General features: G+C 31.4%; 2 protein-coding genes across 2 annotated transcripts in view; one reads left to right on the plus strand and one right to left on the minus strand.

Annotated features, from left to right (window-relative positions):
* The first annotated feature begins 675 nt into the window (after positions 1-675).
* LOC108558090 lies at positions 676-4,902 on the plus strand. Its single transcript, XM_017914895.1, has 6 exons — positions 676-1,312; positions 1,432-2,084; positions 2,146-2,288; positions 2,468-2,636; positions 2,699-3,261; positions 3,503-4,902. Exons 1-6 carry the CDS (start codon positions 988-990, stop codon positions 4,851-4,853), a joined length of 3,204 nt encoding a protein of 1,067 aa, XP_017770384.1. The 5' UTR covers positions 676-987; the 3' UTR covers positions 4,854-4,902.
* Positions 4,903-5,536: 634 nt separating this feature from the next.
* LOC108558088 (neuronal acetylcholine receptor subunit alpha-10-like) overlaps positions 5,537-18,347 on the minus strand; it is a gene marked incomplete at its 5' end in the record, with an annotated part of 19,971 nt that continues 7,160 nt past the window's right edge. Inside the window, 5 exon segments of the mRNA XM_017914893.1 lie at positions 5,537-5,869; positions 5,933-6,071; positions 7,285-7,484; positions 11,206-11,340; positions 11,517-11,733. Coding sequence (XP_017770382.1) covers positions 5,643-5,869; positions 5,933-6,071; positions 7,285-7,484; positions 11,206-11,340; positions 11,517-11,733 — 918 coding nt within the window.

The following is an 18,347-nucleotide window of genomic DNA, read 5'->3' on the forward strand; positions in this document are numbered from 1 at the left end:
TCCAAAGAAAATACCCAAAAAATTAAATTTAATATAAAATTAATGAAGTTTCAAAATATATTTATCATTCTAACATTTACATTTGTTTATTACTTTGAAACGTTTAATCAAATATAAAGTTAAGTCAAGGTCACTATGTTTAATGTCTAAGTCTAATATTTGATGCTAAATGTTCTATAATTACTACTTTAACAAAATTGTATATTCAAATAAGTCAGATAATGGGAAATAGAATGTTATAACAAATATAAGTGTCTACCTAGGTAATAATCTATAAATAGCCAAGATGGATAAATAATTTTTGCTTGTTAATATATGCAACCAAAATGACAATTACATAAAACTTCATTAAAACTAAATAAATGTAATTTATATTTGAATATTAGATTTAGATAATATATAATTTATGTTGTTTTGTTATTTAAAATAATTAAGTGCTTTCTTCTCTAGATGTAATTGAATATATTGTATAGTTGGTTGCATCCAATCTAATTCAGCAGAATTTTTGTTAACAACATTTGTTATGAGATGAATATAATTAAAGTATATTTAATTTTAGGTAGATCTATAGATAAATGATGGGATTTTGAAGAGTGGTTTTTTAAATTTACAATTGTATGTACCCCTACTTTGGATATAGAAATGATGCTGTTTGACGTTACAGTGTCGCCACCTACGAACGCCACTGTTCGTACTGACGTACTGTGAAAGCGTTGCTATCCATGTTGTTCTCGGTTATGTGTTTTCATATAGTTTTATTCCAGTTTTATTTATCAGTAAATAAGTATTTTAATTAGACTTATAAGAACTAAAAACCTCTATCGGTTAGTTCGATAGTGGTTAGTGTTTTAAGCGTTGAAGAGGAGGCCCAGATAAATCTTTGGTTTTCGTGAACAGTTAAATGACGCGTACAACTGAAGATCATTTAGCTGTGTTTATTTACTTTTAACAATTACATCGAATACTGGGTAATCCAATACAGCAAGGATGGAAGGAAAGTCGCCCCGCGGGGGCAGTGGTAGCAAAACCAATAGTACTGAGGGCGATGTTGTGGCCAACGAAGAAATGGCGCCAAATGTGAATGGGAGCAATAAAGATGGTGGCACTAGCACTGGCACAGACTATGATAGTATAGAAGCGGATATCCGAGAAATGAATAGGGAACTATCACCAGGTCCTAGAACCAGAAAGAGAAAGGCTGCTGAAATGAAGACGGATGATGAATCTGAGGAAGCTGCCATTAAGAAGGAGCCGGAGAGTAAAGATGATGAAGGTAGCATTAACACAGATGCATCAACCGACAAAATAGAAGGTATATGTTATATATTTTTACTAATTAAGAGTCATTAAAATCATATGTTTAATCCCATCAAACAAAATGCTGTTGATTGCCATAGTAACCAGCAAACTAATATTTTCTTATTATTCCAGATGAATCTTCTTCCCCACTGAATGATATTGCTTCAGATTTGAGGGAAATTTCTGTACCTGAGAAACAAGTTTTTGGAAAAGGAAAAAGGGCTAGGGTACCAAATAAGAGATACAGTGATTTAAGTCTTAACAAGGTAACATTTGATTCACCAAAAGGTAAAGCCGAGAATGGGCAAGTTGCTGAAGTGAAAATTGAGAAAGAAGATGTGCCAGAACTGATTGATATAAAAAAGACAGTCCGGCGAAGTAAATCTACTTCAGTTGATAATCTAAATTATCTGAAACCATTCTCATATGGATGGAAACGCGAATTGGTGTATCGGTCAACAAATGATTCTTCTATGCGGCGCATGGGTGATATTTATTATTATACACCAACAGGCAAGAAAGTGAGGTCTATGAGAGAAGTTGCAGAGACCTTGCCAAAACACAAAGATTTAACTATTGGCGATTTCACCTTTACCAAGGAACCTTTGGGTATTGATGATCCTGAAAAAGAAATTATAAGAGATGCTAAGATTAAAACTGGTGCAACAAAGAAACATGTAAAAGTTGTATCTAAGCCAGCAGCCACATCAACACCAACAACAAAAGCAAAACCTGTAGTTGCTACATCATCAGCGAAATCTGTAAAATCTAAAACATCCTTCAAGGTAATTTCTTAATATTTAAAATCTACTTTAAAGTTGATTGTAATTTAATAAATTATTTCAGGTCAAGATGCCAAAGGCAATAGTGAAAACGAAGGAAAAGAAAGTTAAAGTTGAGCCAAAGAGTGAAGCAGCACCCAATGATGATATGGAAGTGGGCACTTATCCATCAAATTGGACACCAAAAAAGCAGAAAGTATCCAACAGGTGAGTTTTTAGTAAATCTTTTGTTTAACTGGAATGAACAATTGTATTGGAATTAGTCTTGTGCAAGGTGATTGTAGTATTTGTTTTATTTTTCAAATTATGTTTACTTTTAAAGTTTATCCATTCCATAATAAAAGAAATGTATGCAAATATCCTGTCCTCACCATACCAAATTGCAGCTTTACGACAGCAAATGTCAGCAGCAAACCGTGTGAACCATGTTCTATAAGATGCGAGGGACTTTTGGGTGTTATACCGACATTGCAATGTCGAAAATGTCTTTGTTTATTTCACAACGAATGCGTGGGACTTGCCTCGCATATTAGTGTGCAAGAGTACATGTGTAAGGTATAGTTAGACAAAAGCTCAATAATCGCTCAAGAGTAATTTAACTCATTTGTGTTCTGCAGAATTGTCAACTGGAACAAGACCCAAAAGTAGGTGCAGCATCTCTTATGACCCCCTTACCTCCATTAACCCCTGCAAACACTTTGAAACCAGTGCAAACTAATGCTTTACCTAAATTACAAAGAATACCTAAACCTAATGAAGTTCCACTCAAAGACATTCCTCTTCCAGAACTGCCTAAACTAACTCCTAAACCAGGCATTGTTCCAGTGCAAGAAAATAAAAGTATATTAGGCTCTGTGACAACTTGGTTTCCACCAAGTTCAACAATACAACTTGACAATAATGATAATAATCAAGAAAATGTACCGCAAGAACCTCCAAGGCCTCAATTAGTTGAATTTGTTGGTAACAAAAAATATCTCATAGTTCCCAGACATAATATTCTGTCTGTTGCACCGCTTGTTCCAAAAACACCATTAGAAAATGTTAAAACTGAACCAAAATCACCCAATAAATCTATGGAAACTATGGAACCTTCAATCCCTTCCCAAACAGCTGCACCAGACCACCAGGAACCTATTGAAGAAGCCAAACTGCAGCAACTCCCAACGCCAAATGAAGAGTGAGTTTTGATTTCCATTATTTACTATCTAATTTCGTTTTTATATTTGCAGGCTTTTATTTTTTTACGAACCTTACATTCCTTAGCACCAAAATTATCCAAGCCCAATACGTATTCCAATACATTGTTTGTTGCATAAAAAAAGTTATTATTTCTTTATAATTTATTTTGACAATGACTCCCATTTAGTATTTCATTAGCTTTTCGATATTTTTTTCTTATTTATTCATCGTTGTTTCAGACGATCAGATGCTACAACCACGCGAAGTGCTACTAAGTTAAGACAACCTCCGGCTTTACCAGAAACTGAAAGTAAAGTTGCGGAATCTGCCAAATTTATGGATACTTATTTGCAAAATCTAGCGTACGGCTATAAGACTTTGCTATATGTATTCCAGTATTTGAAAGTCCAAGATTTGTTGCGTGCTGGTTGCGTATGTACAATGTGGAGAGATGTCGCGAGACATCCTTTACTCTGGAAAACAGTTCGCATGAAAAATTCGCAAATTCATAGTTTCGATGGATTCGCAAACGCACTCAAAGAGCACAACACAGCTCATTTAGATCTCCGAAAAATGCTTTTACCACCTGGTGCAGGCGATGAAATGTGGCCAGAATTTACAAATGCTCTTAGAAAAGTTGATACTCTCAGGAAAATTGAACTGTGCAGGTGTTCGGCTGAAGCCATTGAAACCTTGGCAGTAACAAATCCCAACTTGGAAGTTATCAATGCAGTCACAATTAAATGCGAAAGTATGAGCTTTAGTGCTTTCAATAATTTAAAGAACTTGACGGATTTGCGATTAAAATCAACCGCGGGTTTAGCGATAACTGGAGGTGTAACTGCGTTGGGTGAATTGACTCGGTTAAAATATCTTTCACTTACATCTATCAAAGAATTGAATAAAGCCAATATCGAGGTGTTGGAAAATCTAGTGAATTTGGAAGTTCTGGAAATCGGTGAGTGCTCCGATTTTCCATCGACTTTCGGTACCCAAGTTTTGACGAAGTTAACAAAATTGGAGAAGCTTCGTTTAGAAAAAGGACAAGGCGAATGTCATACGTTTGAAATGTTGAATGCGCTTAAATCTTTGAATTCATTGAGTCAACTTGAACTGGTTAACTTCGATATTAAGGCTGGATTCGATAAAGCCTTAGGTGGTTGTGTTAATTTGAAGAAATTATTAATTATACCCACATACATCTCACAGTCGGCAACTACTAATCGCATGGTACTGGGCGGTGTTCTTTTGCTTCAAAAAACATTGCAACATTTCGTCTGGGGTGTGACTTTGGAACTGTTAAGAGTTACGGAACTGTTCGTTGATCAGTGCGAGCAACCCGATAAGGAATCGAAGGATAAAACTTTGAACACCGGAGATAGCATTCCAGTGTTGAAACCGGTACCGTTTCATGGAATTTCTCAACCCGAGATTCCGCCATCGTCTGATTCACCTCAAGTTGAGATCTTACCATTACCAAATCTACAGAAGCTACTACTGCAAAATTTACCAACAACGCGAGTACGAATTTTAAAAATTCCCTTCCATGCGACATGGCGACAAAGCATTACGGACAGTGTAAATTATTGACTTGAAAAAATATTATATAATAGATATAAGTGTATTATTTGTTGAAAATAAAATTAGTCTATATAGATTATATCATTTTTAAAAATATTTCTTTTTTTTTCTCTTTCTTTTTTTTGTTTCTTAGAGTTTTAAGTTTGTGTTCTTTTTTTTTTGAGAAGCTGACACAGTTTGTAAATGTTTAAATAAATATTTTATTTATATAAAGAGCCTAAACAATGATGGCAATATGTTTTCATAAAATGTTAAATATGTTTTCATTTTTTTTTATATAAGATGTTCGAAGAATGAATGTAAATTTAAAAAAATAAAACTTTTCGATAATAAATATTTTATGATATTACAAATTCAAAATATATTTTTATTTCAATGTCATGAGTTCCTTACTTTTTCGTAATAATTTTTCTTTGAAAATAATGGTTTTTCAAATAAAAATTGGATGGTTTAAATGAATTGAATAAAGGTAGGAAAATACACATATTAAGTTTATTCGTAGTAAATAATTTGTTTGAACATTAATTTAATTGATAAAGAAAATCATACTTATCACAACCTTATTTATATGAAGACCCACATTTATAAAATAAATATATACATTCTATTGTTATTGAAACACACAGATTTGCAGTGATGAAGTTGATACCTGTTCAAGTTCATGATTTCGAATATTCTTATTTTATAAGCAGAAACTTAATACTAATAAATTGGAAAACAACATAAATAAAATATGATATTTTGAGCATCGTTAACCACTCGAGTTTAATTGATTCTATTTAATAGTTACTTATTTTATTATGGTATATCAATGTCAACAGGACTTCTACATAAAATAGTCGTGGTTGAAATGATCGTGATCAGAAAGAAGATGCACAAAAGCATTCTGTCGAGGATAATTGATGTTTGTTTCCATTCCATTTCAATGAGTTCCCGTCTCTCCTGTTCCGTAAGTCTCAATTCGTTGCGATCTATACTCGTGTGCACTTTATTCAAGATCCTTATTATTTGATTTTCGAATGCATCTGCGAATTAAAACAACACTAGATTCAATAGAAATCAACGCATCCTGCGCGAATAATATTTACCTAAATTCTCCGTTCGATGTCTTGGTAGGAATCGGGGGGATCTCTGCCTTTGCTGCATGTAATATCCATCCTCTCGAGGAAACTTATCAGGCCATGGCCATGGGCTATCCAGTCGGTTTCCGGTCTGAGGATTTATTTCCTGAAAGAAGCTCGTGATAATGCCATGCAAATTACGTTTTTTTCACTGTGCGCCATTCAATTTGTCTAACTTATCACAAAATCTCGAATTCGTTTCCATCTGATAATTTCAGTAATGCGCCCTTGTTTTCTATTATAATTTCATTACATTTTTCACGCTCATTTGAACTTATAATGAACTAAATTAAGCCAGTATAAACCAGTCCAACTTCAAACTAATTGCAACAATATGAAAAAATATTCAACATTACTTAACAATTTTCAAACAAACTTTCGATTTAAATATTTCATTCAAAATTTATTTTTTTTATATTTTAAATATTAATGTTACTAACTAATTGTTATTGATCGAATTGACTTTTTTTTATAACTAACTCAGTTCAATAAATTAAACCGTCAACAGTGAAACATTCTAACTTTCGAATATTGCAATATTATAAAAATTGTGTATAATTTCAAAACAGATTTCTCTGCGATAATTAATTTGATTTTTCTAGAAATTTTTCAAAAGACTCGAACATTAAATATTTGAGTTTCGTATTGATCCAAGGAAACTCGAAACTCTTTCTCCATTTAATTACAAACACAAAGTATATATCAAACAGAAAGTATATATTTGCTTTGTATCTACTTTATGTTTTGTGGATTAAATCACTAAGCATACAGTTACAAGCGCATAGCAATGATTATGACAATTTAAAAGAAATTGTGTTTGAGTTTTGGAAGAGTGTTCAAGCGTAACGATATTTCCAAACGATCTGCACAAACTCGTTAAGGATTTCGGTAATTGAAGCGGCGGCGGCAACTTTGATTTTAATTTGTTTTTGCGGTTGCAATGGCTCAAATTAATTAACGCTGAAAATGATTCCATTTGAGCGGAATTATTGTTTTTGGTTTCGGATGTTTTGCAATTGGATGTTTTTATGAAAATAATAATCGAATTAATATAATTATTGACATGATATAAGTACAATGGAACCTAGCTTAACGAGTTTAATCCGTTCCAAAATTTCCGGATTTTTACTCGTATGAAACATATTAAAAAATACACACAAGTTATAAAAATGAAGGCGCGCAATCTTCTCATCGTCACTCGTCATGCAAAACGTCGCTCGTTAAGCCAATCATTTTGCTCGTTAAGCGAGGTTCGACTGTACTATGTAATTATGGAAATAGATAATTTAATTAATTAATTGCTTTGTGAATGAACTTACTTTCGTGCTTCGAGCGTTCTGCATGCCTTGGGACATCTCGAAGCGCATGAAGATGAGCTTGGACATCCTCTCAAGGACAACTGTACGGACGATGTTGGGGACAGCGGCTCCTCGTACTCCTCGATGATAGATGTTGAGTGTGACCACAGATAGACCCGAAGCAAAGGTAACAAGACATATGCTCGTTCCATAATACAGACCTGCAAAATGAGAACGATCAAATTGTTTATTGTGCATGTCGTGCCAATATTTTATGGTTTCCGATGGGATAGAAAATCAGGGAATAAACGTCAAGAAGACGGAATATACGATGTGGCATTGTACCTGGTTACAAATCTGAATCGATTGGATGTTAAAAATTTAAAAGAATTGCCGAGCGTAACATATTTTGTGCGCAAAATATGCGTTCAAAAAGCAATGAGCATTGGACCCTATCCGAATTACATTCAACTCGATTCATGCGAACTCTCCATCCACTGGGATTATTATTAATCCACGATTAATATGATAGAATTATCTCATGCAGAATTTATGATTTGTCATATTGTGTATTTATCAGGTCGAGGCACCTAAATCTACTATTTTTTTTAAATAAACCAGTTTTTGTTATCATGTTATCAACTTGAAATAGACAAATTTGGAAAAAATAAAAAAAAATATATAAATTGATTCATGTGATAACCAAAATAAGGTGTTACATAAAGAGTTGCATTAGTATGTAATTATGATAATAAACAAAGTTTTTATGGTTTCAAGAATTTAAGCTTAAACGCTAAAGAAATAAAACCTGAATTACGTTGATTTTATGGTAAATTTTCTTCTTCATATGCAACAGTTGCAAATTAGTTCTTTGTATTTAAATACGGTATTAAAAGGACTCAAATATTTAAAGAACGATTAGTAGAATCTTCAAAATCCTTGATTAAAGTAACAAAAAACAAAAGTATGTTCTTTAACAATTTATTAAACAATTTATTGAGATGATCTTGTTTCGGAATATTTAGGAATATGTTAGGACAATAATGTTCTAGTTTTACTCGAAGGAATTGATCTTGATAACTAAATAATTTATGTTTCATTTATCATATTAAGAAACCGCACATAAAAGAAGATTTTGGAATTCATATTTTCGTACTTTTATGAATATAATTATGATATCTTTATTATGTATTAATATGAGAATTAAACTATTAGATAAATAGTAGTATTAGTTTATTATGTATTAGATTAAACGTATCAAACTAAGATCGTGACCACAAATTAGCTTAAATTCATAAAATGTATTTAAGTTTTTTTATAAACATGTATACTTATTGATATATTTGTTTCTGTGCTATGTTAGAATATTTTTATAACTAAAGCATTCTTATGTTTCTACAATATAAACATGATGGGAATAACGTGTATTTATTGAAATGATATTAAAATAAAGTTTATACTCCTAGACAGGTATATTCCATTCTGAAAATGTAAAAAATGTAGAATAAAAAGATGCAAAAGATGCAAAAGTTTCTGCCTAAAAAAGTTTAATACCTCCGGAGCAGGGAACGGCTCTGTATTGTAACTTTCTTTTCTCCAAGCTACTATTGAAATCCATCCATTAGATGTATGTAAATTGATGCAGAACAGAAGAGCGCCATTTACTGAGATAGGATCGTTCCAGTTTGTTGCGATTCAATCAGAATTTGTACCTACATGTTGCGGCTTTATGTGGAAAAGGGAACCCCAATATCTGAGTCGATTAAGTTGTCCAGAGGCATTCGAGAACCGTAATTCGCCACACAATCTTTATTAGCGCTGCACAGATAAGACCCTATACCAAAAAGGTTCAAACCCACCACCACACCTTCCCAATAACTGTTTATAAAATTCGCATCCAATTTTCCAAACTTTCCGTGTATTGTTGTTAAGCTCTCATAAAATATTAGTGAAGGTGTGAGAATGGGATGAAGGTTTCTCTTGTTAAGTGATTGGAATATAGAATGCATTCATGAAGTTTATTATACACGTAAAAGGCTTTCATGAAAAATTCATTATTTCAGATTATAATAATTCATGCTCTTGAATCCAAAATGAACATAATCCTACAAAAAAATCCTTTGTTTAGATTGTTTATGAGAGTGTTTCGTTAATAATTAATCTTACAATCTGAATTCATAAAGCGCTCTGTATTGAACGTATTATTTGTAAGTGAGCGTACAACTTTTACTTAAGATTTCCACGAGTGATGAATGGAAAATCGATGGAACGTATGTTTCGCGAAAATCGGTCAAAGTCGTATCACTAATTAAGAGTACAGTAACCATTTAAACTGTTGCTCGACGTTGGCAGCTAAATCTCGCTGCATTTCGATATATTTCACCTTCAAGGTAACATTTTTAATTTGTTATTGCATCGCACCACTTCTAGAAGTATACACTATAAAATAACCATTTCTGAGTAATTGAATTCAATAACGTATTTTATATGGAAATAATTTTCAGTTATGCAAGAAATAATACGCAAGAATTCCAACGAAACAAACTACGAGATTATATTTAATAGAACCCAATTTTCATTCCATACTAATTGATTGATATTAATTCATTGATTGATACACATACAAATTGTGTTGAAAACTAACAATATTCTAATTGGTATTTGAAAAAATGTGAAAAATTTCTTAAGAATCGATTTTTGTACGGAAAAATTGAATACAAATAGATGCATTTCTTTTTGATACATTGTTACAGAGTTTTAAACTATAGTTTAGTTTATAACTCGTGAATCAAATTTGAAATGAATTATTTGAATCTCTTTGATCTTACTTTCAATATGTATCTTCTTCGAACGATACAAAGAATGATGTTATCGAAACTGCCTGAAGGACAATATCGATCGTCGAAGTAAACCAGCTTGGAAATGGCGGATCAAGTGTCCGCATGGGGTGCACCATTAAGGGGGCACAAGCCCTCATAGCTATTTCTAAAACTGCCAATCATTTTCTTATCGAAAACAATAGGGGACGAAAAAAAGAAAATCCGAAACACAACAGTTCGTGATATATCGACGATTTAAAAATATACTCTTACATCAAGTAAATCTATCAATCATCATAAACATATTGTATGCAAAGACAATAAACGTGCAATAGTTTTTTTTTGACACAATAAAATCTAAAGTAATTTATTTGAATAATATTTATATGATAAATACAAATACAAATTAGTTGTACAAATGCTTTTAAACTATTCCACATCTAGTATACATTTATTGTAAATCTCAAGACGCAGATGGATGGTATTGTGTAATGTACAATGATGGCACGCAACTCGGTTATTACATATTAGAGCAGTAACAGCGATTTAGATTTGACAGAAGATGAGCGTTTTGGAGATTGTGTAACTGATGTACGGGGATCGAGATAAGCCAAATAATGTAAGGATTTCCAGAGCACAAAATTAGAACAATTAATTACAAAATTACTTCTATGTAATGACCAAAATTTTTTACTGTTCAATAATTATAAAATATATATAGAAAATTGGTATTTAAAATAGTAGTTTATAACTACTACACTTCTAAAGAAATTTGTGTAGTTATCAAATGAATATGATTTTATACTTTTCACTTGTCTTTCAAATTTAAATTAATTATCCAGTTTTTACTTAACAAACGAAGAATTGAAACAAAAGAATACATTTTGTATAGTCCATACAAAGAGCACAAAAGCGCAATCAATCTTCCATTATTAATTAATTATCATTGAATATACAGTTCAATAAACCAAACACAGGCTTCTTATTATTCATTGTTCGAATAATCAATTGTTTCCAGTATTTTACAGAAAAACTGAAAATCTGTTGCCGAGGATAATTATCGAATTGAAACTGTATTGTTGAGTGCGAATGAGGCAATATAAAAGCAGTTAGGTAAACTCACTTATGAGGGGTGTTTTTTCCGTTGGCGGCAGGGTCTCCCTTATAGTCATTAAGAAGACGGTCATAGAAAGCAGGGCACTTATGCCGAGAGTCACTTTTTCCCCGGATTCGGAAGGGACGTAGAAAACGAGGAGCGCTGCAAAAGTTAAAACAACACGAAACGAAGAAGTTAATCCTAGTTTTAAAAAACACTGGAACTTTCCCCCAAACGCAATTACAAGTGTGGCTCAAGGAAACGAATCAAACAAATGCAAAGAGTATTACGCAAGTTGCTAATTGCATTTCCTACATACAATATATATATATTCTTACCTATACAATTGATAAGGACGCATGGTAGGATCAGGTTGAACACGTAGAACATGGGTCTTCTCCTTAATTTTATAGTATACGTTATGTCTGGATAGGGTTCGAGGCAGCACGAATAGAACTCGACGTGTTTTTCTGGGTAGAAGTTCAGCAGATCGAACTCTCCGTTGGGTTGATAGTTGCTCATATCACCCTCTTCCGTTTGCTTCGCAAGTTCCACCTGCAAAACAATGCATACAGCATTAGGAGCAGAAACTATATTCGTACATAATAATTCAAAGTTTCCAATTTCCCATATTTCGCGCTCCTCGATCACGAAAAACAGGGCCTCGTTTTGCATTCAACTAAGCGAATCAATACATTTAACGCAAACTTCAAATAAACCGCAAATCATTTCTTAGATTTATGGTTTCCGAATCCTGAATTTAAGCATAAAACATTTCGCACCGGATTCAATTAATTACATAAACACGATTAGAATTGAACACATTATTCATATTATAATAAATTTAATAGTGAATTATATAATATGTCCTTTATTTCAAATTCAATATAAGTAACTTTTAATTGAAAACTTTCCTTTTTTTAAATAACAATTGAATTAATCTACTTCGTTATACTTTCAGGACAATCGCTTTCTGGAAACGCTTTTGACAGAATGCAAATAAATGTCCTTATTTTATCAACTGTGACTTCATCTTTGGATATTGCAGTGAAGATGCTGTATTAAATAATTTATGTAAATTGATGGAGGAAAGAGGAGGATTCAAGTCCGATATCGAGCGTATTTATATTTAAATATTTCCAATCTATGGGGACACAAAAGCAGCGTAAAAAACTATTAAAAACTTCTTAAGAACTGAAGGCTGCAGGAACACAAACTGTGTTGGAAAAACTTTTCAGGAGCAGACAAACACGGAGAAACTTTAGTGAGGTAAGAGACTTCTCGTTTTTTTTCTTCTTTGCTTAAATACATTATTTTGATCGCATATTTTTCTATGCATTTCCAATTGTGTTATCAATAAACAAGAGTTAAAATAACTTCCATTAATATAAGTATTTTAAAGAAAATATTTAGAACAATTTGTTATAAAGAATTGTCACATTAAAAGTATTTGATTTTAGAATCACTTTTAAATAAAAAATGTAAGGTAATAATAAAATTTTACTTATTTGTTGTAAAGTTAATTATTGAAAATTTAATAAGTTGCTAAATTATACAATAATAACTATTTATTAATTAAAACTTAGTTTGAATTTGTAAGGTTTTGCGTTACACAAGAAATGTAATAATACGATTCTCGCTGAGAAGATGGAATTGCTTTTCTCATAAGTAAGAGTTTTGCACGAACTAAATTTATGTAGTTACAAATTAGGTAATATATATGTGGAAATGTACTCCAAATGAAATAAATTTTAGCTTCTACAAATCTAAAATTAAATACATCAATACCTCGTATAGTGCGGGGTTGCCAATATTTAAAACTAATCAAATGTTAAATATAAAAATAATCTGCAAAACCGGACTGATCGAAGCCGCACTATGCGAAATAATTCCAATTAATATTTAGATTTTTATAGTAAGAGATTTTCAGTTATGAAAAGAAATATAAAAGTAATTAATTAAGACTGATTCATTCTGTATGCTATTGCACCGAGGATATAGTTAATTGCTGTTGCAGCTCTATCTTGCAATTAACGTAATCAGATTAGACGTCATTTTGGAAATTGTATTGTGGAGATTTTCGCAATAAAAATGTGATCGGCATCTGCCCGTATTGATCCGAAATCAAATTATGTAGTCTGATGATGGTACAATTTCCTAAATATGCCATTTTGCATGTTGTCATAACATTATACAAAATATTATTATCACGGAACATTTGCAGTTCCATGCCATTAACTTCAAGGGAGACGTCGGTAAATGTTGACTGTATCTCTGAAATTTCTAAACACGATTAGTATGTGTGTACGAGTGGAAGAAGGCACCGGGGAATCAAGTTGGTTTGTTAGAATTCCCAAGAGGAAAACATGTTTCGATAAAATATACAACGGTGTTTCATTTGCTTCGTGGATTCAACCTAACATGGTTTAATAATGTTTTTATTTGTTTGATATCACATATTCATATAAATTCTAATCGCAAAATTACATTTTTTGTACGTTATTGATGATATGGATTTATCGAAAACAGAAAATTAAAAATTGAACAATTAAATATGAACAGATATAGTGTGCAAGAACGACAAAGACAAGTTTAAAATTGTGGATGAGATGCATGATATATTTATATTTGTATCATGGATGAGGTGTATATGTTTCCGGATAACACCAGTCTAATGCACAGTGATAAAGATGGATCAAAATTAGAGGAATCATTGATCATATGGTTACATATCACCACTGCAGTAATTAGTCAACAACGGACGATATTCAAATAAACTTTAAAATAAGAAATTATGAATATTTCTACTATTAAGAAAACAGAAGACGAAACATGATATATGTATTTTCTTAACTAATTTATTTCTGTAGACTTTTGTAATGATTTAATAGTATGTTGATATTTTGCTTTGTCTGGCTATTTCAATAAACGTTATTATTCTAACAACTTGCAACACAAATTGCAGCAATTATCGGTGTTATATTTAGAAAAAAAATAATTACATCTAGAATTATTACTCATGTAAATTTGTTTCATAATATATTTACGTTAACATAAATAATGAATGGAAAAAATAACATAACAATAACAATTTAAAAACATAAGTAATAAACACTTTATAAATAATACTATTATTTTTAAAACTATATAATAAGTAGAGTTAATTGCAGATCATAGTTTATTTTTATACTGATTTATTAATTGTCGATTTCTTAAACAACACAATTCTTTAGTATCCAGAAATTTCAGTTATTAGTTTAAAGGTGATTGTTTGTCCTTTTTGCTCTCTTTCAATTAATTTATAAGGAGTATTTGCACTTGATACTAATCGCTGAACAATAACGCATCTTCCTAATACAAGATCATTTTCAGCAATTTCATTATTAAATATTCGGTTGTTAACATTTTCTCACTAGTAACTTTTCTAATGTCGTTTTCATATTCTTTGTTTCTAAATCTTCCAAAATCTGAAAAATTGACTGCATTTCAAAATTTCTAACATTCGATAAATACTAAACCTATAGTAGAACCAAAACTATAATTGTTTGGATGTTTATTAACAACTTCTGGCCATATTTTAAAATTATGGATTTGGTTATCAGATGTAAAGTTATATAATATAAATACATTTTGAATAAGATTTGGTGGCTGAATAAACATAAACTAATAATATATGTAAGAGTATTAATAACAGTAACTTCGTTAGCATCTGGGAAAATCTTTGTACAGCGAGAATGAGAAGTATCGAATTCATCAAAAGCTACGTTTCAAAGTTTTGGCGTACAGTGATGGACGTGCGAAATATTGTTTCTATACTGTTGAACATCCAGACTCACGTGCGTTATATAATAAATCTCATTTTGGCAGTAATTAGTTGCTGTGTATAAGGTGGAAGAGAGTCTAGCTATATATATATATATATATCTAGAAAGAAGGGAACATCTGTGCCCTATTCGGTTTCATATAAATCATCTCGCAATTCGGCTGTAATCCAACACAAAATTTAATTAATACCGAATAACTTTTATTTATCGAACGTGTTTTTAATAAACTTTCGATGGTGTTCGTCGGATCGGAGCGGCACACGTACAGTTAAACGCCATTAATGACAACATTTGCATTTAAAACGGGCATCGGCTCAAATCCAGTTTGCGGTCCTGGTAATTTGATGCACGGTTTCACAGTGAGCTACTGTATTCAGGCGTCGTGTTCGAGTGCGCTTCAGCTATTTCAGCGTTTCAGTGCCGTGTCAAGTTTGAAATCACTTAATATTTCCAAAGTTCCATACATACATACACACACAAACACGCCCACGCATAACATTCCCATTACAATTACAATACCTACACACGATGACAGCATTTTAATTATGTATGAGGGAAACATGAAAACAACCCCGATGGGCTTCTCACCATTCCACAGTTCGAAATAAACGCAATCTAAATATCTTTGAATGATGTTACACATCACGCAGATCAAACGGTCGCAACGACTTTTTTCACCATTCCAATGTGTATTATATAATATTATACAACATGCATCAAAAGATACAAATTTCAAAGCTGCTATTATTGTGGCTATAATTCTTTGATGTAATGCATTTGGAAATTCTCTTTACGCAGATCATTATTTACTTCTATATTCTGAATCTATTTTATTTAAAATATAAACTTGTATTATAGATTTTTTAAATGTATATAATTTTAATCGATAATCTGAAAATCCTAATAAAATCAAACAATTAATTGTTATAAAATATCAACAAATAATTAGTAAATTGTTAAATGAAATTAGGTCGGTCTTTCACGCAAGGAATAACCATTATTTAATTTGAATCACTGTTGTAAATTTTTGTTTGAAAATTATAGCAATACGTTTAAATAATTAATAGAAACCATATTGAAATCTGTATAGAAACACTTATGCCCTTTGGCCCAAATTAGGGCCTTTAAATATATGGAAATAAGTAAATATATAGAAATTTAGAATAAAAACATAAGGTATTATAAAATCAGTAAAACCTACTTCTGTATTCATTGAATAAAGAATGGGAAAATATAAAATGTTATCGCTCATTATTTATAATAAGTTTCTGATGCCATGAGCATTTTGATATTCCCTTTATGCAGTTGTTACAGATCATTATTCAGCTTGAATCACGATTATTTTTATTTCTTCTTCAAATATAAGCGTAAATTGTGGATTTAAATGCATATAGTTGAGTTGATATTCTATTTATCCGAGTACGTGCAAATAATAAATAGAAAAACACTTACATTTCTAGCTACCAGTTTCATCTAATGGAATCTTAAGGTAGCGGTTTCTCTCAAAAACAGTAAATACTCATATATAGCTATCGTGGAACAAACAGTGCTAATGCGAAATGAAATTGGGTCGAGTTTAACTATTAAAGCCATTTATGCTATTCTCTCTAAACTCCTAATGAATCAAATTAAACGATTTATCTAATTAGCGTTTTGTACTCTAAATCAAATTTACATTTAATATGATAAATGTATAAACAAAAATCGCATGTGAATTGTAAACACCCAATTATTTATACAAAACCGTACCTGAGAATTACAACCATACCAATTTATTACTGTAATACCTCGTATAGTCCGAATAATCGATTCAGCGAAAATCACAGACTAAATTGAAATATGTATAGTATTGCATAAAAATATACCGCAATTAAGATACTTGACTTTATAAAGCACATAATCTGATTTAAATATAAACATAAGTTTGTGTACAAATAAAAAAATAATGGCCTTTCCTACCTTTTGTACACTAATTTTTATATTTTTGTTCTTATATGAGATTTTATATTTTCAAATCTGATTATAGTGAATTTGGAATGATCGAAGCTAAACTATGCGTCTATGATCAAAATAATAAATTCTAAACAATTTGTACACAAAATTATTTATGTCAAGTCTCTTTTTGTAGTCCTCGATTAGTCCGGTTTCAAACATTGTGGGATATTAACGTAATTATACGCACTATGCAAGGCACTGAATCATTGAAATTGATTTGATTAATGTTATAAAATTGCTATTTAGTTGATGGTTCATGTATTTGCGAAACCAAAAACTGTAAGTATAATTCACTATATAACTGATTTTTGATGCGATTGCGGATATAGTAAAAGATTAATATATCGGAAGGAAGTGTCGTAAATTACACACGTATTTTTTTTTCTCTCTCTTTCTCGGTTGGCTGTAACAAAGTGGATTATGTTTCCTGGGAATTTTTCGGGGTAATCCTGCTGCCAGTTATTATTGTAGAGATGATTAATGAATTAGTTTTTGTATGAGTGCACACTCTTGCATTCCCATTTGCGACGCACCCAGATACTAAACGTATGTTACGTAGGGTTCGTAATTTCACAATTCTCACGCAAGAAAGCTTTGCTCTCTGAATGTCTCTTTCACGTGCCCAGAATTCCCTTTCCATTATATTATAAAACATTTCCCAGTGAAAAGGGTAGCACCTATAAGTAGGATCAACATCCCTCTAATTCCATATGAGAGATAAGAGGGGAATGTGTTGAGTAAAGTATTAACTTCAGGACGCATTACACCATCAGAAAGGAGTTACATTTGTCGAATTTTACATTTTTATTCATCGCAAAATATACATTTTATATATGATAACTATATATATATATATTAAATAATGCATATAATACTAAATCACGATTTATCATGGATACATGAATCGATAGTAGTGGAATTTGTATTTTTTAAGAGATTTTACTCTAAATTACCAACCGACCACGAGATTCTCTGATATATTAAAACAATTCTAGATTCTTTCTACATGTACTACAGCAATACATCGCAAAATGCGGTTTTCAGATTAATTGAACATTACTATAGTGCGGTTTTGAAAATTTCAAAAGAAACAAAATTTTACTAAATTAATAGCACACAAAATTATTTTTAAACATTATTTTACGGTTTAATTATATTCAGTTTTTAGATTAAGAGTACAATTGGCGGAACCGAATACCCGCAGTACTCAATGATATAGATTTATTTTTATACATAACATTCGTAATATGCGTTTTGAGTTATATAATTGTTTTAAAGCACCTTGATTAAGTTAATAATACCACATCTATATTCTCTTTACTCCATCTATGACACTTAACGTAACCTATG

The sequence above is a fragment of the Nicrophorus vespilloides genome, unplaced genomic scaffold (assembly GCF_001412225.1).
Source record: "Nicrophorus vespilloides isolate i.1.1-1 unplaced genomic scaffold, Nicve_v1.0, whole genome shotgun sequence".
Lineage (NCBI taxonomy): Eukaryota > Metazoa > Arthropoda > Insecta > Coleoptera > Silphidae > Nicrophorus > Nicrophorus vespilloides.